General features: G+C 57.2%; 1 protein-coding gene across 1 annotated transcript in view; it reads left to right on the top strand.

Annotated features, from left to right (window-relative positions):
* Nucleotides 1–8,837: 8,837 nt before the first annotated feature.
* MYO15A (myosin XVA) overlaps nt 8,838–25,905 on the top strand; it is a gene marked incomplete at its 5' end in the record, with an annotated part of 56,108 nt that continues 39,040 nt past the window's right edge. The window contains 8 exons of the mRNA XM_079799120.1: nt 8,838–12,437; nt 14,328–14,410; nt 15,013–15,076; nt 15,763–15,872; nt 16,178–16,252; nt 16,442–16,532; nt 24,764–24,867; nt 25,006–25,069. Of these exons, the coding sequence (XP_079655246.1) occupies nt 8,838–12,437; nt 14,328–14,410; nt 15,013–15,076; nt 15,763–15,872; nt 16,178–16,252; nt 16,442–16,532; nt 24,764–24,867; nt 25,006–25,069 (4,191 nt within the window). The remainder of the gene's footprint in view (nt 12,438–14,327; nt 14,411–15,012; nt 15,077–15,762; nt 15,873–16,177; nt 16,253–16,441; nt 16,533–24,763; nt 24,868–25,005; nt 25,070–25,905) is intronic.

The raw sequence follows: 25,905 nt of genomic DNA, 5'->3' as shown, positions 1-25,905 counted from the left end.
GTCAACTTTGTACGTTTTCTGAACTCTTGCCAGGTTTGGTCCATGGGCAGCAATGAGCCTAATGATCAGACCGGGCTCAAGCCTGGGCTGCTGGGGAGAATGTGGACTCCGGGATGGGTTGCGCCTTGGAGACCAGGCCTGGCTGCTGAGGTGGGCAGCAACCCCAGAAGTCCTGGTAATGTGTCCTCCCGTAGGGGAGCCAGTAGGCTGTTGCCGTGGAAGGTGGGCTGGAGGGTCTTGGCATGGTGCCAAGGAGGGGCAGCCGGTGTTCTCTAAGCCCTGGGTGTGCAGGGGGCCCCCCCGCAGCCTGTCCCCGGGCAGTGGCCTGCCCTGCACTGCACAGCTTGTGAGCGGAGGTGGGATTTGAACCGCAGGCTAAGATGCCTGAGCCGTAGAGAAGGCTTCCTGGAGAAAGTGCCTCTCGGGGTGAATGGTGACAGGTCTCGTGAGGCTGCCAGGGCTGGGCCTGCGGGAGGGGTAAGAGCTCCCAGGGGTCTCCGGGCCAGGCTGGATGGCGTAGGCCTGCTGCCCAGCTCTCCAGGCTGTTCTTGGCTCCTGTCAGCTGCTCAGCCTCTTCAGAGACAAAACGGGAATAATAGACATCATTAAACATACATGCGGCCCAGGCGGTAGGCGCGGTGGGCTGGGCCTCTTGTTCCCCCTCCCTGACGCCACAGCTGCTCCTCTGGGCTGGCCGTGCTGGTGCGGCAGCACGGGACCCTCGTCAGGCGGCATGCAGGCCCGGAGCAGGCCTCAGGACCCAGGTAAGGGAACCCCGGCCTGGGCCCTTGGGGTCTGCCTCTAGCCCTCACCCTCAAGTTTGCAGGAGGGGAGGGGGCCTATGAGGTCCTTCTCTGGGCCTCAGTTTCTTCGTTTATAAAATGGGCACGATGTCCATGCAGCCCCCTGTTGGCATCGCCGAGACAGCTCGGTGATTTCTCTCTGCCGGCTGCCGCGAGGTCTGGCCATGGGGTCCTAAGTGAGGGTGTCTGCCTGGGGGAAGGCCGCTGCCACTCCTGCCTCACAGGCAGGGCGGGCCCTGGTTCACAGGCGTCAGATGCGGAGCGGTTCTGCCCCCGAGCTGGCTGAGGCCCCGAGGCCAGAGGTCTGAGTGTCACGGCGGTGGTGTCGGGCTCCAGGGTTGCTCGCTGGGTGCTCGGTTTCCTGGGCTTGGTCTGTGCTCACACTCAGGGCCGTCCGTGCCCTGTCAGCCCTTGGCCTCGGATCTGTGGCTGGCGTGGTCATGCCCTCAGCCTGAGAGAGCCAGAGGCCTGCCTGCTGTGCTACCCCGCCCCCCCCCCCCAGCACCTCCCACCAGGTAAACTCCAAGGGGCCTGCCCCTGGCTGCCACCCTGTTCCCATCCCTCCCCTTCCTGGGCCTTCTGTGTGGGGAGGCTCTGGCAGGCCACCTGAAGCCCCTTCCTGCTCAGACTGCTTGCCCCCCCTAACCCCCCCCCCCCCCCACACACACACAAGGCTGTTGCTGGGCCACAGGCGCACTCCCACAGGACCCCCTGTGTCCCTTCCTCTCCAGCTTAGCCTTCACAGGTCCTCATTTCAGAACCCTTTGGCAGGAAACCCAAAGCTCATCTCTCCTCAAGGTCCCGTCCTGCCCAGGAGAGCTGCTGGGGGACTGGCACCCCAGGGGCCGGTGTCGCTCCCCAGCACTGACTGCCTCCGTGTTCCCCTCGGCAGCTCTTCCAAGCCTGCTCAGCTCCCCTTGAACCCTGGCTAGAAAACGCACCTCCAAACTCCCATTTGCACCCTTTTCCCTCCTTGACAGAGAGCACCTCCTCATGCCACACCTCAAAGTCACAACGCTTGACCTCCCTCCTGCACCTGTTCTCTTTTTTTACTGATTTCAGACAGGGAGAGGGAGAGAGAGAGAGATAGAAACATCAATGATGAGAGAGAAGCATTGATCGGCTGCCTCCTGCATGCCCCACAAAGGATAGAACCTGCAACCTGGGCATGTGCCCTGACGGGGAATCGAACTGTAACCTCCTGGTTCATAGGTAGATGCTCAACCCCTGAGCCACGCCGGCCGGGCTGGATCTTGCTTTGCTAACTGCAGTTGACCCTTGAATGGCACAGGCTTGGACTGCATAGGTCCACTTGTCATGAATTTTTTCCAGTAAATATATTGGAAAAATTTTTGGAGATTTGCAACCATTTGAAAAAACAGACAAACCTTATAATTTTCTTAATAAAATTTCCCTTTCTCTAGCCTACTTTGTAAGAATACAGTATATAATACATGTAACATACAAAATATGTTAATTGACAGTTTGTTATCAAGAAAGCTTCCAGTCAAGAGTAGGCTATTAGTTAAGTTTTGGGGGAGCCAGAAGTTGCCCATGGATGTTCTACTGCACTCCAGCCCGTGCTTTGTTCCAGGCTCAGCTGTAACCCAGGTCCATTGGCTCAGGCTGCCGGGCACAGTACCACACACTGGGCGGCCTAAACAATTATTGGGAGCTCCACTTGGCTGTGACCCCCCTCCCCTGGCACCCAGCACTGTGCCTGGCACAGAACTTTGCTCCCTCGCAGTTCTGGAGGGTTGAAGTCCAAGATCAAGTCATCAGCAGAGCTGGTTTCTCTGGTGGCAGCTCCCTTCTCTGGCAGCAGCTTCCTATATAGTCTCCGGACCAGAATCTGAGGCCCCTTCTTGCTCTGTCCCTCTCTTAGCAGCCTCACCCCCACCACCCCCAGCCTCCATCTCACCCAATCTGTGGGTCCAAACTGCCTCCTTGACTCCCCACCTGGATGTCCCCTAGTCACCCCAAAACCTTGTCCCAGACCAAACCTGTCATGCTTCCATACTACCTACCTTGCCTCAGGAATGATTCCCCAGTCCATTCAGCTGCACCGCTGACCCCAAGGGACCCAGGTTCCACCTTCCCCCCAGCCCCATGCAGCCCCTCACTGAATGCGTCCATGGCACTGTCCCAGCTGTCCCAGGCCAAGCCATCCTCTCCCTGCCTCCACTGTGCATCCCTGCCCCTCCTTCACACAGTAGCTCAAGAGCTTTTTCAAGAACACCTTCGTGAGGCCATGGTTGAGAACGTGGACCAAATTCCATTTCCAGCTGTGTGGCTTCAGACAACTCTCTAGACCTCTCTGGGCCTGTTCATCATCTATAAAGTGGGAAGGATAACAGTCCCTTCTTCCTGAGGTCGTCCTGGGGGGTGGATAAGGGGTGTGGCCTGGTAGTTCTCAGCACAGGCTCCATTGCTTCCTCACGGTGGGCTCTGGGCCGAGTGACCGACCTCTTTAAGAACGAGCCCTTCACCTATAGAATGGGAGCAGCAGCTCCCAGTTACATAATGTGAGAATCTGGTGAGCTGTGGGAAGCAGTCAGCACTGAGCCTGGCACATAGTAAAACTGGGCAGTGTTGATTATTTTTATTATTGTCTAACGCAAGTCTTGTCACAATACTCCTGTGACAGTGTTAACCCTTGCCATGACTCCCCACTGCTGCAGGGCTGGAGGCCAGGGCTCTGCCCAGCCTCCACAGCCTCATGGGGCCAGGCCTCCCTGCCAGCCTGGCTGCTTCCCCTGCTCATGCCCGATCACCCCTCCTCACCACCTGGCCTTTGCACAAACTGTTCCATCTGCTGGGCACGTCCTTTTCCATTTGATTAGCTCCCTCTCATCCTTCAGATCTCGGCTCAGGTCCTCGCCCTGGGGAACCTCCCTGGCCTTCCAGTGCAGGTCTGCCCACCTGCGTGCAGCCTGGCTGGCACAGCTCTCACACTGCAGTCTCCCCCTCTGCTTCAAGCCCCGTGCCACGGGGAGCTCCACTCGACTGACCCCCCGGCACCCAGCACAGTGCCTGGCACATAGTAAGTGCACAGCCAATACTTGAGGGATGAATGATACTTGTTCCCTGTCACCCCTCTGTGCTTACTGCGGGGGCTGGGAGCCTGAGGGAGGAAGGACTCTTTGGCTGGGGGCACTGCCTGGAGGCAAGCCTGGGCCCAGAGACCAAAAAGGGTCCATGTGGGCAGCCCGGCTGGCATGGATCAGTGGTTAAAACTGACCTATGAACCAGGAGGTCATGGTTCGATTCCTAGTCCGGGCACATGCCCGGGTTGCAGGCTCGATTCCTAGTGTGAGGCATGCAGGAGGCAGCCAATCAAGTATTCTCTCATCATTGGTGTTTCTATCTCTCTCTTTTTCCCTTCCTCTCAATAAAACAGGGAAGGGAAGGGAGGGGAAGGGAGGGGAGGGGAGGGGAGGGGAGGGGAAGGGAGGGGAAGGGAGGGGAGGGGGTCGTGTGGGCAGGCCCTGCTGCCAGCAGTCACCCAGGCCACCTTCCCAGAGTGGAGAGGAGCGCAGCCTGGAACCCCGCACCAGCAACAACCCCAGTGCCCTTTGCTCTGGGCCAGGCACTGGGCCCGCTCCGGTGTCTTTCTCAGAGTTCCCTGAGGCCCGGCGCAGGAGGCACTCAGTACCCACGTACAGGTGAGGAGCACCGAGCGGCTGCATAGCTCACTGTGGTCAGATCCAGGACAGAGCCAGGCCTGACCCAGAGCGGAGCTGCCTGGCTCTCACAGGACAATGGGGCATCGGCACCCAACCATGCCTGAGGATTGCTGTAGGCCTCAGGCAAGCCTGTTGGCCACTTGCCTATGCTGGCCTCTCAGTTATCCTGGACAAACTCCAGGAGGCCAAGCACCCCTCCCCCAACACGGGGCAGGCAGGGGTGTGGCAGTGGAAGGTGCCCCTGGGCCCGAATAGCCCGGCCCCCTCCCTCCTGTTTCCTCGGTGTCACACAGATGTGGAGGTCAGGGCTGGACCCTGCGTCCTGACATTCTCCTGGGAGCTCCTCTGAAGGACTGTTCCCACTCACTCTCTCCAATTCCTTTTTCCTTTTTCAATGTTACTTTTTTGTTTGTTCATTTGAATCAGAAATGCATTCACATTTCAAAAATCAAGCCACATAAATGTTTATAACAAGATAACCACTCTCATCAATTTCTTGTGTATCTTTTCCAGTATTTCTACATATAAATAAGAGAAACTGTGAATATATCTTCATTTCAGAGAGGAAGGGAGAGGGAAAGAGAGAGAGAAACATCAATGATGAGAGAGAATCATTGATTGGCTATTTCCTGCACGTCCCCCACTGGGGATCAAGCCCACAACACAGGCATGTGCCCTTGACTGGAATCGAACCTGGGACCCTTCAGTCCGCAGGCTGACGCTCTATCCACTGAGCCACACCAGCTAGGGCTGAGTTTATATTTTTTACTGGGAGTGCGCCGTGGGGTCCACGTCCATAGAGCTGGGTGCGCAGGCCATTCCCTCTGTGCACAGGCTCCGAGGATACATTCCCAGCAACAGGCTCCTTCCTCCTCCCTTCTTTTTGGTACCATCTTTATTGAGATACTAGAGGCCCGGTGCACGAAATTCATGCATGGGTAGGGTCTTTAGGCCTGGCTGGTGATCAAGGCCAATCTGTGGGGCAACCGGCAGGTCGATCGGGGCGGGGGGGCCCCCGCTGCCGCCACCAGTCACCTCCCTCTGTGGGGTGACCAGTGGGGCAATGGGGGGGGGGCCTCACTGGCACCTGCCTTGGCTGGCCTGGGGCCTGGGGCCTGCAGGCAGCTTCTGCGTTGAGTGCCTGCCCCCTGGTGGCCAGTGCGTGTCATAGTGACCAGTTGTTCCGCTGTTCGATTTGCATATTAGACTTTTTTTATAAATATATTTTATTGATTTTTTTTACAGAGAGGAAGGGAGAGAAAGAGAGAGTCAGAAACATTGATGAGATTGCACCCCCCCCCCCAACCAGGGATGTGCCCACAATCAAGGTCCATGCCCTTGACCGGAATTGAACCTGGGACCCTTCAGTCCGCAGGCCGCCGCTCCATCCACTGAGCCAAACCGGTTGGGGCCAGGCTTTATTACATAGGATACTCCCCATAGCACCCGACTCCCCACGGAGTGTGCACACGCCGTGGTGCTGGCTGTTCACAGGCGCACACATGCCGTGACCATTGCAGTCCTTCCTCCCTGGAGCCCTCTCCTGTCAGGCCAACCCCTCACTCCGCCCTTGTCACTGATAGAGCTCCTTCCAGTGGTCACCTCTGTCCTCCGCTAACCTGACCCATGTCCCCATTTGCTGCAGCTGCCCTGCCCTCCTCTTCAGCCACTCATCTCTTTGAGCTAAACAGTGCAGCCCTAGCCAGTTTGGCTCAGTGGATAGTGAAGTGACCCTGGAGTTAAGAGCTGTAGGAGGAGAGGGAGGGGCCTCGGGTTCATTTCTGGTCAAGAGCACATCCCTCAATGCAGGCTCCATCCCCAGCCCTGGCCGGGGCGCATGCAGGAGGCAACCAATCGATGTGTCTCTCTCACATCGATGTTCTCTCTTTCTGTCTCTCCCCCTCCCTTCCACTCTCTCTAAAAATCAAGGGGAAAGGAAATCCTCGGTGAGGCTGAACAACAGTGTGGGCCAGGGCTCGTTCCTCGGCCTGCGCTCCACCTGCACCTGTTCGCTGTGTCATCCTCCAGACTGTGGCTTCCCCACCAGCGAGGTGCCCCTGGCTCTCTAATGTCATCAGCCTTGATTTCTGCAATCCACCCCTCCCCCACCCCTTGGCAGTGCCTAACAGACATCTGAAACCAATCATCCAAAGCTGACATGGGTCTTTCCTCCTCTGCGGGCACCACCCACAGCTTCTCATATTAGCTATGGCCTCTCCGTCTTCACCCTTGTTGATTACGGAAACCTTGGAGGTACCTGTGAGTCCCCAGTAAATCCTCTGGGCTCTGCCTGCATATATGCTAGCATCTACTTCTCTCCACCTCCACCGCCCCAGCCAGGTCCAGGCCCACGGCAGCCCAGAAGGATCCTGTGAAGAGTGAGGTCCAATTGCATCCCTCCTCTCCATGACGCTCCACGGCTCCCGCCTCACTCGCAGTCAGGCCAAGTCCTTGCTGGGGCCCACAAAGCCCTGTACATCTGCCCCAGCTTCGACTTCACCTTCCACCTTCGCCTTGACTGCACTCCTGTCCCCTGGCCTCGCTGTTCCTCCATCACCTCAGGACCACCCACTCCCCCCTCCGCCCCTCCCTCTCTTCCTGCCGCTCTCAACTCCAGGGTCCCCTCCCAGCAGGTGGTCCCCTCCACCTATTCTCTGTTGCACACACCTGCCTCACGCCCCTCCCCTGCTTTGTTTCAATCCCAGCACTTATCACCACTTGACCAATCACATTTCTTGCTCATTTTCCTTGTTTGTGATAACCCCCATCCACATATGTCAGCCCCACAAGGGTTGGGTTTTATGTTTTGTTCTTAGCTGTAAGTCCAGTAAGACAGGGCCTGGTGTGCAACAGGCTTTCAACAAATACTTCTGAATGAGTCAATGAATGAGTGACCAGGCAAATGTGTGCTGGCTCAGGGCCTGAGTCAGGGCCAGGCTAACTGAGGAGCCCACCTCCCCTCCCCCATGATGGCCAAGGACCCAAGAGCCTAGCAAGGAAGGTGGCTTTGGAACCACCCAAGGCCTGGGTCCGAGCCCAGTTCTACCCTCCCCAGCTGGCTGACCTTGAACAAGTCACTTGACCTCTCAGAGACCATTTCCTGATCTGGAGAATGGAGATGACTGTTCCCAGCCCAGGGGCCTGTGGCGAGAATCGCATGAGATAACAGTGGCTCAAAACCGCTCCAGGAGGGGCAGGGGTGGCTGTTGGCATCTCTGGGCTCAGACAGAATGACCCCCCCTCTGTTTTCCCTCAAGCGGGCAGCAGCCACAGCCCAGAATGAGGCAGAATGGGCAGCATAGAAGGAGGTGATGGGGGAGGGATGCCCCTCAAAATCTCTCACTGCAGGAGCCCCGCCCTGGGAGCCACCAGATTGCTCTAGTTTCTGCCAACTTCCCTTCTGTTCCCTGGGGGTTGCCTGCAGCAGGTGCCAGCAGCCCCTGGCAGGACCCTGTGCCAGCAGCTCCATCAGGCCTTGTTCCTCCCCGTGAAGGCCACAGGGCACAGCTTATTCCTCCCATCCTCCAGATGAAGAAAAGGAGGCCCAGCGAGGGCAAAGGCTTTCCAGAGGCCACACAACCAGGCAATGGCCGAGCTGGGACCAGAGCCAGGCCTGACCCACCCTCTGTTTCTGCTCCCTCAGCCCCCTGGCATGTGCCTCGAAGGCTCTTCTGGAGTCCCACGGAGATGCCCCCCTTGCCCTGCCTTCCGAGCCCGCAGCCTGGCTCTCCCAGTGCATTATTCATGCGCCCGGAGCCAGCCAGCTCCAGTTACACGGACCAAAGCCCTGGGCACCTGCGGCCGCCTCCCCTCCTCCCCTTCCCAGGGCATGGAGGGTCCAAGGCTCCTCTCCAAGGCAACCGGGTGGGTCTGAACACCCACCCTGGCTCAGGAGACGAAGCTGGCTCCCGCCAACTCCCGATGTGCTGGTGGTTAGGGCGCCTGCCCCTCTCTGGGGCTGGGGTCACCCAGGCCTTCCCTTCGGGGGGCTGAGCCAGCGGAGGCCCCGGAGGGGGCGGCCGTGTCAGCAGGGGTCTTCATCACCCCTTGAGGCCAGGACGGTCTCCCCCGGCGCGGGCCGCCCCGGCTCCCGGGTAAACAACACCCACGCACTTTCCGCCACAGCTCGAGGTGAAACCCAAGGCGGTGTCTCAAGCAGATGAATTATGGATCCGCCCTCTGGAAACCTGGTCCCGACCAGCAGCGGCGCAGGCTCCCTCCCAGGCCCCAGGCCAGTCCGCGGTGCAGCGCCCAGGCCGCTCCGCCGCCGCCGGAGGCCCAGCAGGACCCGTCTCCAAGCCCCTGAACGTGGACATCGGCCGCGGCCGGTGGGGAGCAGGCAGCCGCCATGGCCGAGGACGAGAAGAAAGCCAAGAAGGGCAAGAAGGGGAAGAAGGCCGCCGAGCCGGAGAAGCCCAAGCGGAGCCTGAAGGGGACATCCCGGCTGTTCATGGGCTTCCGCGACCGCACGCCCAAGATCTCCAAGAAGGGCCAGTTCCGGAGCGCGTCCGCCTTCTTCTGGGGCCTGCACACCGGCCCGCAGAAGACGCGGCGCAAGCGGAAGGCGCGCACCGTGCTGCAGTCCACGTCCAAGCTCATGACGCAGATGCGCATGGGCAAGAAGAAGCGCGCCATGCGCGGCAAGAAGCCGTCCTTCATGGTCATCCGCTTCCCCGGCCGCCGGGGCTACGGCCGCCTCCGGCCCCGGGCCCAGTCGCTCAGCAAGGCCTCCACGGCCATCAACTGGCTCACCAAGCGGTTCCTCATCAAGAAGGCCGAGGAGGCGGGCAGCGAGCAGGCCGCGGTGGACGCCTGGCTGAGCCGCTCGGGCTCCCGCGTGGGCTCCCGCAAGCTGCCCTTCCCCTCGGGCGCCGAGATCCTGCGGCCGGGGGGCCGCCTGCGGAGGTTCCCGCGCAGCCGCAGCATCTACGCGTCCGGGGACCCCGTGGGCTTCCTGCCCTTCGAGGACGAGGCCCCGTTCCGGCACGCGGGCTCGCGCAGGTCGCTGTACGGGCTGGAGGGCTTCCAGGACCTGGGCGAGTACTACGACTACCACCGCGAGGGCGACGCCTACTACGACCAGCGGTCGCTCTCCCAGTACGAGGAGCCGGACCCCGGCCTGGCCCCCTACGGCGCCTACGACCCCTACGGCCCCTACAGCGCCTACGGCCCCTACAGCCCCGCCTGGCCGCCCTATGGAGACCACACTCACGGGTACCCGCCCGAGGACCCCTACGACTACTACCCCCTGGACTACTACGGTGGCCCCTACTACCCCACGCCCGCCTACGGCTACAGCTACGGCTACGAGGATCACGAGCCGCCCTACGCTCCCCCGGGCGGGTATGCGTCGCCCTACAGCTACTACGACGGCGAGCCATACCCGCAGAGCTACTACCTGGACCCCTTTGCACCTTACGATGGGCCATACCTGCCCTACGACTTCCCGTACGACGTACCCTCGTTGGACCCCTACGGGCTGCCCTATGAGGCCCCCTATGGCATCCCCTATGAGGCCCCCTATGGCATCCCCTATGAGGCCCCCTATGGCATCCCCTACGCGGAAGGCGTCTATGGCGGCGGGGACCAGGCCATCTACCCCCCCGAAGTGCCCTATCTTTATCCGGAGGAGTCGGCCTTTGCATACCCGTGGGTGCCACCACCCATCATGTCACCCCACAACCCCTACGCCCACCCCATGGATGACATCGCGGAGCTGGAGGAGCCAGAGGAGGCGCCCGCGGAGCGGCAGGGAACCTCCTTCCGCCTGCCCAGCGCCACCTTCTTCGAACAGCAAGGCATGGACAAGCCTTCCAGGTCCAAGCTCTCCCTCATCCGCAGGTTCCGCCTCTTCCCGCGGCCCCAGGTGAAGCTGTTTGGGAAGGAGAAGCTGGAGGTGCCCCTGCCCCCCTCCTTGGACATCCCCCTACCCTTGGGGGAGGAGGAGGAGGAGGAGGACGAGGAAGAGGTGTCCCCCGTGCGCACCCGGCCCTACGCCCACCCCTTCTGGGGCTTCCTCACGCCGCGCCAGCGCAACCTGCAGCGGGCCCTGTCGGCCTTCGGCGCCCACCGCGCCCACCGCGGCCTGGGCTTCGGCCCCGAATTCGGGCCCCCGCGCCCGGCCACCTCGCTGGCGCGCTTCCTCAAGAAGACGCTGTCGGAAAAGAAGCCGGTCCCGCGGCTCAGCGGCAGCCAGAAGGCCCGGCGTGGCGGCCCGGCCGTCCGGGAGGCGGCCTACAAGCGCTTCGGCTACAAGCTGGCGGGCATGGACCCCGACCGGCCCAACACGCCCATCATGCTGCGCCGGGCGCATGACCGCGCGCGCCCGCCCAGCGCCCCGCCCCGCGCGCCCCCGCCCGCGTCCGCCCACTGGAGCGCGCTGCTCGCCCCGCCCGCGCCCCGCGCCCCCAGCCCCGCGCCCGCGCCGCCCGCCCCCTTCTCCCCCGCACTCTCGGGCCGGCCCCGGCCCGCCTCGCCCTACGGCTCGCTCCGCCGCCACCCGCCGCCCTGGGCCGCGCCGGCGCACGTGCCTCTCACCCCGCAGGCCGCCTGGTGGGCCTTCGCGGAGCCCCCTCCCGTGAGCCCCGAGGTGCCTCTCGACCTGCTGGCCTTCCCTGGACCCCGGCCCTCGTTCCGGGGCTCCCGGCGAGGGGCCACCTTCAGCTTCCCCGGGACCTCTCCCCCGGCGTCTCGGAGGCAGGCCTGGCCCCCGCTGCCCTCTCCGCAGCCCTCGCTCCGGAGCCTGCCCGGCCTGGGCTACCGCTCCCCCTTGGGGCCTGCGTCCCCCCAGCCCTCCGTGCGGGCCGGCACCTTCCAGCCCACCTTCTCGCCGCTGCCCCGCCGCCCCCGATCGCTGCGGGAGCCCCTGTCCCCGCGCCGCGTCTCCCGGCGGCTGGGCCCCCCGCAGCCGCCCTTTCCTTCTCCTCTGCTGGGCCCCAGCCGGCGAGGCTCGCTCAACCTGCCTTCGCGCTTCCCGCACACGTGGCGCCGCCTCAGCGAGCCGCCCACCAGGGCCGTGCAGCCCAGGGTGCGCCCGCCCTTCCGGAGGTCCCTGGGTCCGCGGTCGTGGCCTGCGGCAGTGGCTGCGGCCTCGGCCGCCGCGGAGCTCGAGGAGAGCCGGCAGGAACCTGAGGACTCAGACGTACCCTGGACAGTGCCCCCGCTGGTCCCCAGCTGGGACGTGGACGTGCCTCCGCCCCAGCGCCCATCCTCGCCTTGGCCAGGACGGGCAGGCAGCCGCCAGGGCTTCTCCAGGCCACCGCCTATACCCGAAAACCCCTTTCTCCAGCACCTTGGCCCTGGGCCGTCCCCGGACTCCCAGCTGGAAGACCCAGACCCTGCCTTGACTGGTGTCTTCCTGGGTAGACACCATGACCCGGGGCCTGGAGAGCTCACCAAATCCGCCAGCCCCAGCCCTGGGAACCCCCGGCCACCAGCAGAGCCTGAGCCGCCAAGCCCAAAGCCCCCCAAGAACTCTCCGCCAGAGCAGAAGGTGCTAAGGCTCAGCCTCTCCCACCCTCTGGCCGCATGTGATAGGATGAGGGCCACGTGGCCACCGCGGCGCCGCTGGGGAACATTGCCCGGTGCCCCAGGCCCCTTGGAGCCCACTGGTGTCCCAGGGCCTCTGCCCAGGGCAGGTGAGCGGCACCAGCCAGGTCCTGGGCGTCTTGCTGTGGTCCTGCCTCGGGTACAAAAACTGAACTCTCCCCAGCGCGCTGGTCCTGCCACTCTGCGGCCCCCCACCCAGCTGACCAAGGACCCAGAACCCAGCCTCAAGCCAAGAGCCTGGAGTCTGCTCTGGTCCTCTCTCTGGCTGCCAGCGAAGACCCACCGGCCCTGGCCACAAGTACATGCCTGCCCCCCTTCCTGCTGCCTGGGCCCCGAAGCTGCCGTTCTGCCCCACAGGGGCCCCTGGGAAGAGGTTAGCCTCAAAAGCTGGTGGAATAAGGTAATGGGGGCACAGGTCAGAGAGAGGCTTGGGGATTCTGTCCTGGGGAACAGGGCAGGAGACAGCTCGGGCCTCAGGACCCAGCTGTAACTTGGGGAGAACAGCCCGGGCTTCCCAAGCCTCTGGAGGCTTGAACAAGGGATGCCCAGCACAGACAGGCACCGAACAGAGGCACCGGGAGGTCACTGTGGGGAAAGGATCTTGTCCTCGCCGTCCCCAGCTGCCCCCAGAGATCTGGGCTGAGGACAAAACTGCAGGACTTGTCTGCCCACCCTGACCCACCCACATTCCCATTCACACTGTTGCTCTGGCTTCCTCCTGACCCTCCCTCAATGGGAGTCCTCTCTCTCTCTCTCTGGGGTTGCTGCATACGGGCAGTTTCTGGGCTGCGGATTCCGGACAAACTGAGGTGAGGGCGCAGGAAGCAGACTTCCAGCCCCTTCATGGCACAGTGGGTCACACAGTAGATCAGGGCTGGCAGAGCCAGCATGCCTCTCCAGTCTGGCCCCCTGTAGGGTGAGGGCAGGCAGTTTTCTGAGGGGTGCCAAGCCCAGGCCTGGCTGCCATGCTCATGCTGGAATGTGAGCCCAGTGGCTGTCAGCGAAGGGGGAGTGGTCACCGGAGCCTCCCCCGGGACGCCTGGGGCGGGCGGGACACGTAGGGGCAGCAGGCGGTTTCCAACCTATGCAGACCGGTGCCCGTGGAGCGGGCAGCCAGCGAGCCCAGCCATGGCAACCGGGGCGGCCTGGCTGCTAGGGGGACCGTGGCCCCGGCGGCGGGTGCCCAGAGCCGTGTGGGCCACAGCGTTGCGGGAGCGGGCCACAGGGCGCCCTGGGGTGCGGGGCAAGGATGCCTGGGCCCTCCTCACCCTCGAATACGTGAGTGGCTGAATTATTCAGGGTTTGCGGCCACTGGCACACATGGGCAGGCTGGTGGGCGGGAGGCCAGGCCAGGGTGATACTCCATGTGGCCTACTTAGCACAGGCTCCCTCCTGGTGTCCCCTTTCCTCACCTGCTCAGGGAGGGGTGTGGGCGGATCTGAGAGGCTGGAAAGGCAAGGTGCACATGTGTGCTCTCAGTCACGTGGGTCACATGCATGCCTGTGTGCCTGGGGTGTGTGCCTGGGTGTACCACAGCCAAACAAGGAAAGTGTGTGTGTGTGTGTGTGTGTGCGTGTGTGTGTGCGCGCGCGCACGGATCAAGGTCTAAGCAGCCGTGGCATTCGTGGGGTCATGCGCATGCACATGGTCAGGCACAGTGGAGGCCTTGCAGCCCAAAGATGGCATTGGGACTTTTGTCTCAAGACCCCAGATGTGGGGACAGCCCCAGGTGTCCATGCACATGAGAAGGTGGACGTTGAGAGCATGTGCCTCCAGCCCGGCATCACAGGCCTTCACACGTGTCAACAGGCATCTTGCGAGACCCAGGTGTGCGTGGGAGTGTCTGACCTGTAAATGCCGTTGCGTGCAGGTCTGTGCGTGTGGGTCTTTGTGTGTGCCCAGCCTGGGCGCCGGGCACAGGCAGGGGAGCAGTGGTTCCCAGTCTGCAGACCGGAACCCGTGGAGTCTTCCTGGAGGCCCCGTGCACCAAGATACAAATGTTCAAGAGCAGAGACTTGGGCTCCAACCTGAAAAGGGTGTCCGCGTTGGGAGGGGGAGGTCGGGAGGGCTCCTGGCAAGGCAGTGGGAGCAGTGCCCACGGGCAGGACTTGGGGGCACATGGGACCTCACGGGCAGAGGGCAGCCGTGTGTCCCTGACAGGCTCCACAGCCCCGGGCATTCCAAGACAAGGAGGCCCCCAGGACCCAGCTGGCTGTGTTTAGGGCTCCCTCCTGCACAAAAGGAGCAGGTCCTAGTTGTGTCCACCGGTGACCAGAGGGCTTTCTCACAGATGCACTCCATCCGCAACCTGCCATCCACGCGGTTCCTGGAGCAGCAGCGGGAGGACGGTGTGGAGGACATGACACAGCTGGAGTGAGTGGTTGGGTGGCAGTCGGTGAGGGGGTCTCGGGGGGTCGCCACACTCCCAGCTGGAGCACCCCCTCTTACCAGGGGTACCTCTCATCTCCTGGAACGTGTTCAGAGCCTGTTTTCTCATCTGCAAAGTGAGGGCCATACAGTGTCACAAGAGCCAGATGCCAGCACAGCTCTGCCATCAGATGGGCCTGGGCTCAATCCCAACCCCACCACTTAGCAACTACAGGGCCATGGGCGAGTCGCTTCACGCTCTGTGCCTCAGTTTCTCACCTGTGAGATCGGGTGGGCGGGATGGCTATGGTTATGAGTGTGCTGGCACATTGAAGGTGCCCAAAATGTGAGGCTGGGCTGGTCCGTATCATTATCCAATTATGGTGACTCAGCCCTCACATCTGCTACTTAAGAGCATCGCCAGCCCAGCGAGTGAGGTAGGGCCAGTGCTACTAATCATACCCATTGGACAGATGAAGAAACTGAGGCACAGAAGTTAAGTCACTTCCCAAGGCCTCATGGTTGGTTAGTGTCAGAGATAGACTTTCTGGCCAAGGCCCTGCACTGGGGGGGAGTGGACCCGACTGCCCTTCTTCCTGCTTTCCCAGAGACCTCCAGGAGACCACTGTGCTGTCCAACCTCAAGACCAGATTTGAACGGAACCTCATTTACGTGAGTTGTGGGGTGGCTCTGCTGTGGGCTCGGTCTGGCCGGCAGCTGACTCCTTGTCTCCTGGGCTCGGTGGGAAGCATGGATGTCTCCTGCTGGGCCCCCGACTAGTGGCCCCTGGCTTCACCTCTGAGGTGTCCACTATTTGAGCAAAACCTACTGGAGCCAGGGGCTCTGGCATCCAAGGGCCTGCGCACAGTCTTAGCGTGGTGGGTGCCAGGGGCAGCGATCTGGAGACAGGGAGCCCAATGACAAGGCTCCCAGAGCCCTGGAGTCCACAGGCCCAGGTCCCAGGACGGGCTGCCGAGGGGCAGATGGGAGCAGAATGACAGAACAGAGCCCTGAACCACAGCGCAGGCGTCAGGGTCGCCCAGGAGGCTGGGTACCTGTGAGTGCCCTGCACTCCCCGCCCCTGCCTCGCCCGGCGGCGGAGGCTGGGCTCTGACCAGGACTCCGGGAGGTGGGCCACAGCTAACAGCCTCCGTGGCAGGACCACGACTGTGGGCTTTACGCTCGGCCCCTCCCAGCCTCAGCCTGGGGCAGTGCTGGGAGTCCCGCCGCGGCCCAAGGTTCGAACACTGCGGTCAGGCAGCCACATTGTCCCCATGGACACGGGTCAGGCTCCCAGGGGCTGGGAGGGACACAGGGCTGCGAGGAGCCATGGCGCTGAGGCCGTGTCCGCACAGCAGACCTACATCGGCAGCATCCTGGTGTCGGTGAACCCGTACCGGATGTTCGGGATCTACGGGCTGGAGCAGGTGCACCAGTACAGTGGACGGGCCCTGGGAGAGAATCCCCCGTGAGTACATCCTGGACTGGGCTTTCCTGGGTCTCGCTCCGAGCTGGGTGGGCCTCGGGCTGCCCCTCAGCCGGCGGTCAGGCAGTCCACCTGCTCAGCTCAACACTGTTTCCCCGAGCCTGGCCATAGCCCTGCTGGGCTGGAGGCTACTGTGGCTCAGACCATGGGGAGGGGGGCTTGGGGGGTATTTCCCCAAGGATGGGGTGGAGCAGGCTTGGCTGGACAGAGATGCCACCCCCCCTGCCCTCTGGGAGGTTTGGAAGCACCGAGGACGGCCACTGCAGCACCGGCCCCCGTCTCTCCAGGCATCTCTTTGCGATTGCAAACCTCGCCTTCGCCAAAATGCTCGATGCCAAACAGAACCAGTGCATAATTATCAGGTGAGCACCGGCCAGGCTGAGGGCCTTTGTGCGTGTGTGGGGGACATATGGAGGCTGCTGTGGGGCCGGGGGTCGCTCAGCTTCTCTGAGCCGCCAGCCCACCCATGTCCTCTGTGCCATGGCGCGGTCACGGGAGCCGGGAGAGGCACTGAGCCTGCTGGAGCTCACTCTGCCCCTTTGCCTGGTCAGTGGCGAGAGCGGCTCTGGAAAAACTGAGGCCACAAAGCTGATCCTGCGCTACCTGGCCTCCATCAACCAAAAGCAGGGCGTCATGCAGCAGGTAAGCCATCCGTGTTCCGGGGTCCTCGGCTGAGCACCCCTCGTGCTCCCAAGAGACGAGATTTCTTGGCTCCACGTGGAGGTTGGGGAGGCTGAGCCCAGGATTGCGTGGAGAGTTCTCTTAGGACTTGGGGCTCTCCCCTCCCAGGGAGCATCTGTGCGGGAGGCCCGTGGGGGTGGGGCCAGTAGGTGCTGGGCCACTGAGGAAGCCAGGCCAGAGTCTGCAGGGTTGGAGGTCTGCTCAGAGTGCAAGTCCTCGGAACCTGAGAATGTTGGAGGTTTCCCGAGGACCTACTGTGTGCGGGGCCTGCCTACTGGGTACACAGACTGACTCATGTACCCACCTTCATGGGAATTTCATTCTAGTGGAGGAGACAGAAAGAAAAATAATACACAAGGGTGTTAAGTGTGGAGAAAAAGGTAGGGAGGAGGATGGGGACTGTGGGGTTATAATTTGGAGTGTGGTAATCAGAGAGGAGGGAGTGGGCCCTGAGGATGTCTGGGGGAGGAGCAGGCAGGCAGAGAAGCACGTGCAAAGGCCCCGGGCAAACAGGTCTGGCGTGCGCAGGACAGAGTGTAAGCATGGAGTCCGGCTGAGGGAGGACGGTGGCTCAGGCCAAGGAAGTAGACCCCAGGGCAGTTCAGAGGCCAGCCGGTGACTTCCTGACTCCCAGACAAGGCTGTAATAGAGGGGGACTGTCTAAGGGCAACCCCAGGCATTTGGCCTGAGCCACAGGCAGGACAGGGCTGCCACCAGCTGGCTGAGCAGAGCTGCAGAGCGGACAGTGGTGCCGTGAGGTGTCTGCTGGGCATCCACACACACATGGCAGGGGCGGGGGTGCTGCCCCATGAGCCTGGAGCCCTGGAAGGTGGGGCTGGGGGCCAAGGCCCACCAGCTCAGAACCTGACCTCAGGCTCCCCACTCTGGGCCCATGAAGGTTTCTAAGAGGCCACAGTGACGCAGCCAATGGCAACCCAGCAGGTGATCTTGGGGGCATCAGGCAGGGGCTGCTCAGCCCTCAGGGGGTAGCAGGTCCAAAGGGTACTTCCTGGTGGGGCCCCTCTGCTGCCGACCTTGGCCTTGGCGGCCCCTCCCATCATTCTGAATCTCCTGGTGGCTAAGCAGAACTTCCCTCTGCTCTAGGCAGGGTTTTCCAAGCCTCTAAGGTTAGACTCCTGGGTAGGCAAGCCAGTGTGCGCATGGAGCCCCTCCTGCAGGAGGGAGATGACTGTGAGGGGCAGAGGGACTGGGACGGGAGTCCTGGTGGAGCGCTGTCCGGCAGGCTCCGGGCCGATGCTTGGAGCTGTGGGGCAGGGCAGGTCTGCGCCTTTCTGTGCTGGCCTGAGTCTGCCAGCGGGGACGCCCGTGGGCTTACTTCACACCCACTACTCACTCCTGCTGCTGGCATCACACAGGCCTGTCTGGGTCCATTTTAGGCATGGCGGAATCAAGTATCAAATATCTACTTTATTATTTATTTATTTTATTTTATATTTTGTAGCTGTTTCCACTTGTTTTGTATGTGTTTTTTTAATCTTTATTGTTGTGATCTCTCCACCAATTTTTTTTTGGCGGGGGGCGGGGGAAGCAACCAAAATTTTTGATGGCCTTGTTAAAAAAAAACTTTATTGTTGAACTATTACATATGTTCCCCCTTTCCCCCCCGCCATTGATCCCCCAACCCACCCCCGGCCCTCACCCCACACCTTCACCACTCCATTGTCCCTGTCCATGGGTTATTCATACATGCCTACAAAGACTTTGGCTGATTAACTCCCACCACCACCCTTCGCTGCCTTCCCTCCGAGATTCCGCACTCTGTTCCATGCTTCCATGGCTCTGGATCCACTCTGTTCATCAGTTTGTTTTGTTCATTAGATTCCACATATGAGTGCGATCATGTGATACTTGTCTTACTATGACTGACTTATTTCCCTTAGCATGATACTCCCCAGGTCCCTCCATGCTGTCTCAAAGGGTAAGAGAGTCTTCTTTTTTACTGCTGCATAGTATTCCATGGTGTAAACATACCACAGCCTTTTATCCACTCATCTGCTGATGGGCACGTGGGCTGTTTCCAGATCTCAGCTACCGTAAATTGTGCTGCTGTGAACATAGGGGTGCATACATTCTTTCTGATTGGTGTTTCAGGTTTCTTAGGATATATTCACTGAAGTGGGATCACTGGGTCAAATGGCAGTTCCATATTTAATTGTTTGAGGAAACTCCATACCGTTCTCCACAGTGGCTGCACCAGTCTGCATTCCCACCAGCAGTGCATGAGGGTTCCTTTTTCTCCACATCCTCGCCAGCACTTGTCATTTGTTGATTTGTGATGATAGCCATTCTGACAGGTGTGAGATGGTACCGCATTGTCGTTTTGATTTGCATCTCTCTGATGACCAGTGACTTTGAGCATTTTTTCATATGTCCTCTTTGGAGAAGTGTCTATTTAGGTCCTTTGCCATTTTTTAATTGGACTGTTTGTCTTCCTTTTGTTAAGTTGCATGAGTTCCTTATACATTTTGGAAATTAACTCTTTATCAGATGGATCATTGACAAATATGTTCTCCCATACAGTGGGCTCCCTTTCGTTTTGTTGATGGTTTCCTTTGCTGTGCAGAAGCTTTTTATTTTGATGTAGTCCCACTTGTTTATTTTCTCCTTAGTTTCCTTTGGCTTTGTCAAGATATATCCATAAACATATTGCTGAAAGAGATGTCTGAGATTTTGCTGCCCATGGTTTTTTCTAGGATCTTTATGGTTTCACAACTTACATTTAAGTCTTTCATCCATTTTGAGTTTATTCTTGTGTATAGTGTAAGTTGGTGGTCTAGTTTCATTTTTTTGCATGTATTTGCCCAACACCATTTTTTGAAGCGACTGTCCTGACTCCATTGTATGCTCTTGCCTCCTTTGTCAAATATTAATTGAGCGTGATAACTTGGGTTGATTTCTGGGGTTTCTGTTCTGTTCCTTTGATCTATATGCCTATTCTTGTGCCAGTACCAGGTTGTTCTGATTATGGTGGCTTTGTAATATAGCTTGATATCTGGTATTGTGATCCCTCCAACTTTGTTCTTTTTTCTCAAGATTGCTGCAGCTATTCAGGACATTTTTTGGTTTCATATAAATTTTTGGAATATTTGTTCTAAATCTGTGAAATATGATGTTGGTATTTTAATAGGGATTTCATTGAATCTTGGGTAATATGGATGTTACTTTTAATGATGTTGATTCTATCAATCCATGAACACGGTATATTCTTCCACTTGTTTATATCTTCCTTTATCTCTTTTTTCAACGTCCTGTAGTTTTCTTAGTACAAGTCTTTTATCTCCTTGATTAAATTTTTTCCTAAATACCTTATTTTTGTTGTTGTTGCTGTTGCAGTGGTAAATGGGATTGTTTGTTTAGTTTCTCTTTCTGAGAATTCATTATTGGCATATAAAAAAGCCATTGATTTTTGTGTGTTGATTTTGTAACCTGCTACATTACTTTTACATGTTGAGATATTCTCCCTCTATTCCCACTTTGCTGAGAGTTGTGAACCTGGGACCCTTCAGTCCACAGGCCAACGCTCTATCCACTGAGCCAAACCGGTTAGGGCTGTTGTTGTTGTTTTTTAAATCAAAAATGGGTGTTGGATTTTGTGGAATGCTTTTTCTGTGTCTATTGATATTATCATATGATTTTCATCTTTCAATTTGTATCATGTTTATTGATTTGTGAATATTGTACCAGCCTTGCATCCCTGGAATAAATCACACTTGATCATGGTGTATGATCTTTTTAATGTATTGCTGGATACGATTTGCTAATATTTTGTTGAGGATTCTAGTATCTATGTTCATTAGGGATATTGGCCTGTAATTCTCTTTCTTTGTAGTGTCCTGGAATTAGGATAATGTAGGCCTCAGAAAAAGAGTTTGGAAGTGTTCCTTCTTCTTGGATTGTCTGAAATAGTCTGAGGAGGATAGGTGTTAGTTCTCCTTTGAATGTTTGGTAAAACTTCCCTGTGAAGCCGAAACCGGTTTGGCTCAGTGGATAGAGCGTCGGCCTGCGGACTGAAAGGTCCTGGGTTCGATTCCGGTCAAGGGCATGTACCTCGGTTGCGGGCACATCCCCAGTAGGGGTTGTGCAAGAGGCAGCCGATCGATGTTTCTAACTCTCTATCCCTCTCTCTTCCTCTCTGTAAACAATCAATAAAATATATTAAAAAAAAAAACAACAACAAAAAAAACTTCCCTGTGAAGCTGTCTGAACCTGGGCTTTTGTTTGCTGGGAGTTTTTTGATTACTGCTTCTATTTCATTGGTTGTTGTTGGCCTATTCAGGTTTCTGATTCCTCCTCATTCAGTTTTGGGAGATTGTATTTTTCTAGGAATTTGTCTATTCATCCACATTGTCCAGCTTGTTGGCATGTAGTTGTTCATAGTTTTTCTTACAGTCCTCTGTATTTCTGTGGTGACAGTGGTTACTTCTCCACTTTCATGTCTGATTTTACTTATTTGGGTCCTCTCTCTTTGTTTCTTGACCAGTCTGGCTAACAGTTCATCAGTTTTGTTTATCCTTTCAAAGAACTTGGTCTCAGTTTCACTGATTTTTTATTTATTTATTTTTATTTTTTTATTTTTAGTCTCTATGTTATTTATTTCTGCTCTAATCTTTATTATTTCCTTCCCTCTACTTACTCTGGGCTTTTCTTGTTGTTCTCGTTCTAGTTCTTTAAGTTGTAGGGTTAAATAGTTTATTGCTGATTTTTTCTTGTTTTTTTTTGAGGTATGCCTGTAGTGCTATGAACTTCCCTCTCAGGACTGCTTTTGCTGTGTCCCAGAGATTTTGGGTTGTTGTGTGTTCTGTTCATTTTCATTTGTTTCCCGGAAGTATTTTATTTCTTTCTTGATCTCATTGATATCCCATTCATTGTTTAATAACATACTATTTAGCCTCCATGTGTTTGAATGTTTTTGGGTGTTTTTACTGTAGTTGGTTTTTCATTTCATTCCATTGTGATCTGAGAAGATGCTTGATATGATATCAATTTTCTTGAACTTGTAGAGACTTGTTTTGTGTCTAACATGTGGTCTATCTTAGTGAAGGACCCATGTGCACTTGAAAAGAATGTATATTCTGCTGCTTTGGGGTGAAATGTTCTATAAATGTCGATTAAATCTATCTGATCCAGTGTGTCACTTTTCCTTGTTAATTTTTGTCTGGAAGATCTATCCAGTGAAGTCAGTGGGGTGTTAAAGTCCCCTACTATGACTGGGTTGTTGTCCATCTCTCTGTTAAAGTCCTCTAGAAGTTTTTTATTTAAAATATATTTAAGTGCTCCTATATTGGGTGCATAAATGTTTACTAGGGTTATATCCTCTTGTTAGATTGATCCCTTTACTATTGTGTAGTGACCTTTGTTGTCTCTTGTGGTGGCCATCATTTTAAAGTATTTTATCGGATATGAATATTGCTACTCTAGTTTTTTCTTTTAATTTTCCATTTGCATGGACAATTTTTCCATCAGAACAAAAGACTCACACAGGATGAGAGTGAAGAGATGGAAAAATTTTTTCCGTCTCTTCACTCTCATCTTGTGTGTGTCTTTTGTTTGAGGTGGGTCTTTTGTAGACAGCATAGAGTTGGGTCATGATTTTATATTCAGCTACCCTATGCCTTTTGACTGGAGCATTTAATCCATTTACATTTAGGGTTATTATTGAGAGGTACTTATTTATTGCCACTTTAATTCTGTATGGCTAGGTTTCTCTCTCTGTTTCTTCTTCTCATTACAGCAATCCCTTTAGCATTTATTGTAATGCTGGCTTGGTGGTGATGAACTCCTTTAGCCTTTTTTTGGTCTGGGAAGCTCTTTATTTCACTGTCTATTTTGAATGATAGCCTTGCTGCATATAGTAATCTTGGTCTCAGAACCTTGCTTTCCATTCCCTTCTGGCCTGTAGAGTTTCTGATGAGAAATCAGGTGTCAGCCTTATGGGAGCTCCTTTGTAGGTAACAGGTTGCTTTTCTCTTGCTGCCTTTAAGATTCTCTGTCTTTAATTTTTGGTATTTTAATTATGATGTGTCTGGGCATGGGCCTGTTTGGGTTCTTCTTGCTTGGGGTTCTCTGTGCCTCCTGAACTTGTGTGACTTTTTCCTTCACCCAGTTAGGGAAGTTTTCTGCCATTATTTCTTCAAGTATACAGAATCCAAGATCTTAACCAATGTCCTTTGTCCCAGCTCCACCCTACCCCAGTTATGGGTGTCATCCTCAACCAGTCTCCCATTGGGCAGCATGGTGGTGCCATGAACCTCAGCCCACACCTCCCAGCAAGCCAGAAAAAGTCTCAGGCCTCTCTCTTGTTGGGCAGGTTTTGCCATGTGTTCTTACTGGACCCCGTCATGCTGAGGCTTCACTGGCTGAGGTCTGGGCCACAGGGCTGAGAATATGACATGGGTTCCCCAAGATGGGGACTCTCTGGATCCTCTGCACCCCAAACCACAGGCACCACCCCACCCGGGGGCTGAGCTGATGGCACCACATGGCCAGATGTTTACCCACCTGATTTACCTGTCCTTGCCCCTGGCTCCTGGCCGCTGGCCACATGCCCCAACCCTGCAGTGGGCACTAGGAACAGAAAAGCAGCCGACCCACCCTTAAGTGCCCTCAGGGGACTCCACAGCCCAGGCAGACCCTGACTCACTGAGCAACCCCAGGCTGGCCCCTGCTCCTCTCTGGGCCTCAGTCTACTCCTCTGTACAATGGGCACAATATTTCCTAGACTAAGCGGTACTATGGGAGTGACCAGATGGAGGGACTCACACTTTTCCCAAGGTAATATTATTTCTGCAGAGACTGGGAATCCCCTGCTTCCCCCTTAAGAATTTATCCTGAGAAGAGAGTCAGCAAGAGAACACTATAAACACAACTATGTACATACCTGTCATGCTGTTGGGCTCTCACTCTTACAGACATGTTACATCACCCTCCAAATCTCAGATTCCTAATCTATAAAACAAAAGTGATATTAGGGCCTACTTTATAGGCTCGTTAATTAGCGCATAGTAGGTGCTTACTAAATGGGAGGTGTGATGAGCTGTGTGCCCTGGGTGGCTCTGCTCTCATAGAATACTATTCCTCATTTCATCTATTTAGCAGATTTGTTGAGGGCCTCCTATGCACCGAGTCCTGTGTAGATAACTGGGGCCCCAGAGGTGTGCAAAAAAGACAGGTTCTTGGGTGTGGAGGCTGAAATTTTAGTGTAGGAGACAAGATACAAAGAAATGGGAGAATTTGTCAATGGTGCTAAGAGCTACAGAGAGAATTCCGGTGCTCAGAGGCAGGAGTGTGCCTGAGTGTTGAGGGCACAGTCAGGAGGGCCAGGTGCTGGGCGGAGCAAGGGAGGGGAGATGAGGCCAGCGGAGGATGGGCTGTGTAGGGTCTTGGAGCTCACTGTAAGGACTTGGCTTTGAGCCTGAGGGAGAAGGTGACCTATGCAGGTTTTCAAAGGACCCCTGGAGGGAACACAGGCAGGACCAGGGAGGAGACTCTTCCAGGAGCCCATGGCTGTGAGGGGAGGGGGGGGAGGACATCCAGAACCTTCCGGCTGGTAGGCCCAGCAGACATCCACATCAGGAGCTACACTGCAGTCCCCAAGCCCAGACCCCTGGGAGTCTCTGGGGTTCATGACTGTAGTCTTCCCTGGTGGCTCTTCTGCCCGCCACAGGGGCCCAAAGGGTTCTGCCAGCCCCTCTGTGGCTGAAGGCCCTGGTGTGGTGGGGGGAGTGGCGGTCAGTCCTACAGGTGACCTTCTTCTGTTCTTGTTCCTTTCGCCGCCTCCTCCCTACCAACTGCTCCTGAAGATAAAGGTATTTGGAGTGTGCGAGTGTGTGTGTGTACATGCTCCTGCCTCTGTGACATGCACCTGTGGGTGTGCATGTGTGCGCACTCGTGTGCAATAGCAGGATTGGTCAGAAGCAGTGTCTCACACCTGACCTGGCCAGGGCTGCCTCGTGGGAGGCCGGGGCTGGGAGAGGGGAGCTGGGGTCTGTGTGTAGGGTCTGGGCCGCATGAGGTGGGAGCATTGAGGGAGACTAGAGAGACCCCGAGGTTCTCTAGGGAGCCCACCTCTAGTCACCCCTCACAAACAGGGTGTCTGGGAAATCCTGGGGTGGCCCTAGCCATGCTCCTTGCTCTAGGCGGCCAGAGTAATATCCACCTCTTCTGGGGTCTAGATCCTGGAGGCAACACCCCTCTTGGAGTCCTTCGGTAACGCCAAAACCGTTAGGAATGACAATTCCAGCCGCTTTGGGAAGTTTGTGGAGATCTTTCTGGAAGGGTGAGTGAGACAGTGGAGGAACCCCCAAAGACCCTGCGGTGCACTCCATGTCCTGGCACAGCCCCGCGGAGTCAACACCAGCCCCATCGCCCGCCTACTGACTGCCTGGGCTTGAGCTGAGCATGCTCCCCCACACAGGGGCGTGATCTCTGGTGCCATAACCTCCCAGTACCTGCTCGAGAAATCCAGGATTGTGTTTCAGGTGGGCCAGGCCCTCCAAGGCCCTTGTGTGCTGGGGCGTGGGGCAGGGTCTGTGTGTGTGTGTGTGTAGATACTTAGAGCCTGGCACCTGGCCTGGCTGGGTAAAGGGTGAATTAATGAACAAATGCATGTGTGCGTGTGGCCTGTGACTGAGCCTCCCCCGACACCCCCCATCATGCCCTGCAGCCACATTGGCTCTTCCCTGTCCCTGAAGCACCCCGGCCGACCTGCCCAGGCCCTGTGCACTGACTGCTCCTTCCCCAGGCCTGTGTGGCCACCCCCACTCGCCCATCTGCCCGCCTCCTCCCTACCAACTGCTCCCTGAAACGCCAGCCGTGCAGGGAAGCTGTCCTGTTTCAAAGTGAACTCCCAGCCCTTCACTGCGTCTGTCTCCCCAGAGCCCTCCTCACCACCTGACATGTTTTATGTTTTAACCAGTGATTTGCTGAGTATCTGTCTCCCAGCTGGCAGGTGGGTCTGTGAGGCCAGGGACTTCTGTCTGTCTTGTTCCCCTCTGTGTCCCAGGGCCTGGAGCAGGGCCAGGCGCACAGTGGGTGCTCAGCCACCCTGGCTAAATGAGCCATCGGAGGCCCGTGTCTGCTCCTTGGACACAGGCATGCATGGCTGTGTGTGGCCAGCACACAGGCCAGAGCAGCACCTTCCTCTGATTGAATGCTCCCCACCACCACACCCGGGCTCCTGCACCCTCCCTGCTCCCAGGCAGAGCAGGCTGGGCGCTCACTCAGCACAGAGGGGACAGGCCCCATGCAGGCCTGGGTGTGTGTGTATATTTGTGGGCACACCTGGGCCTGTGTGTGTGTAGGGGTTGCCTGGGGG

The sequence above is a fragment of the Cnephaeus nilssonii genome (genome assembly GCF_951640355.1).
Source record: "Cnephaeus nilssonii genome assembly, chromosome: 19".
Classification (NCBI taxonomy): Eukaryota; Metazoa; Chordata; class Mammalia; order Chiroptera; family Vespertilionidae; genus Cnephaeus; species Cnephaeus nilssonii.
The sequence above is the reverse complement of the archived record's forward strand: the minus strand, read 5'-3'. Positions and strand labels throughout refer to the sequence as shown.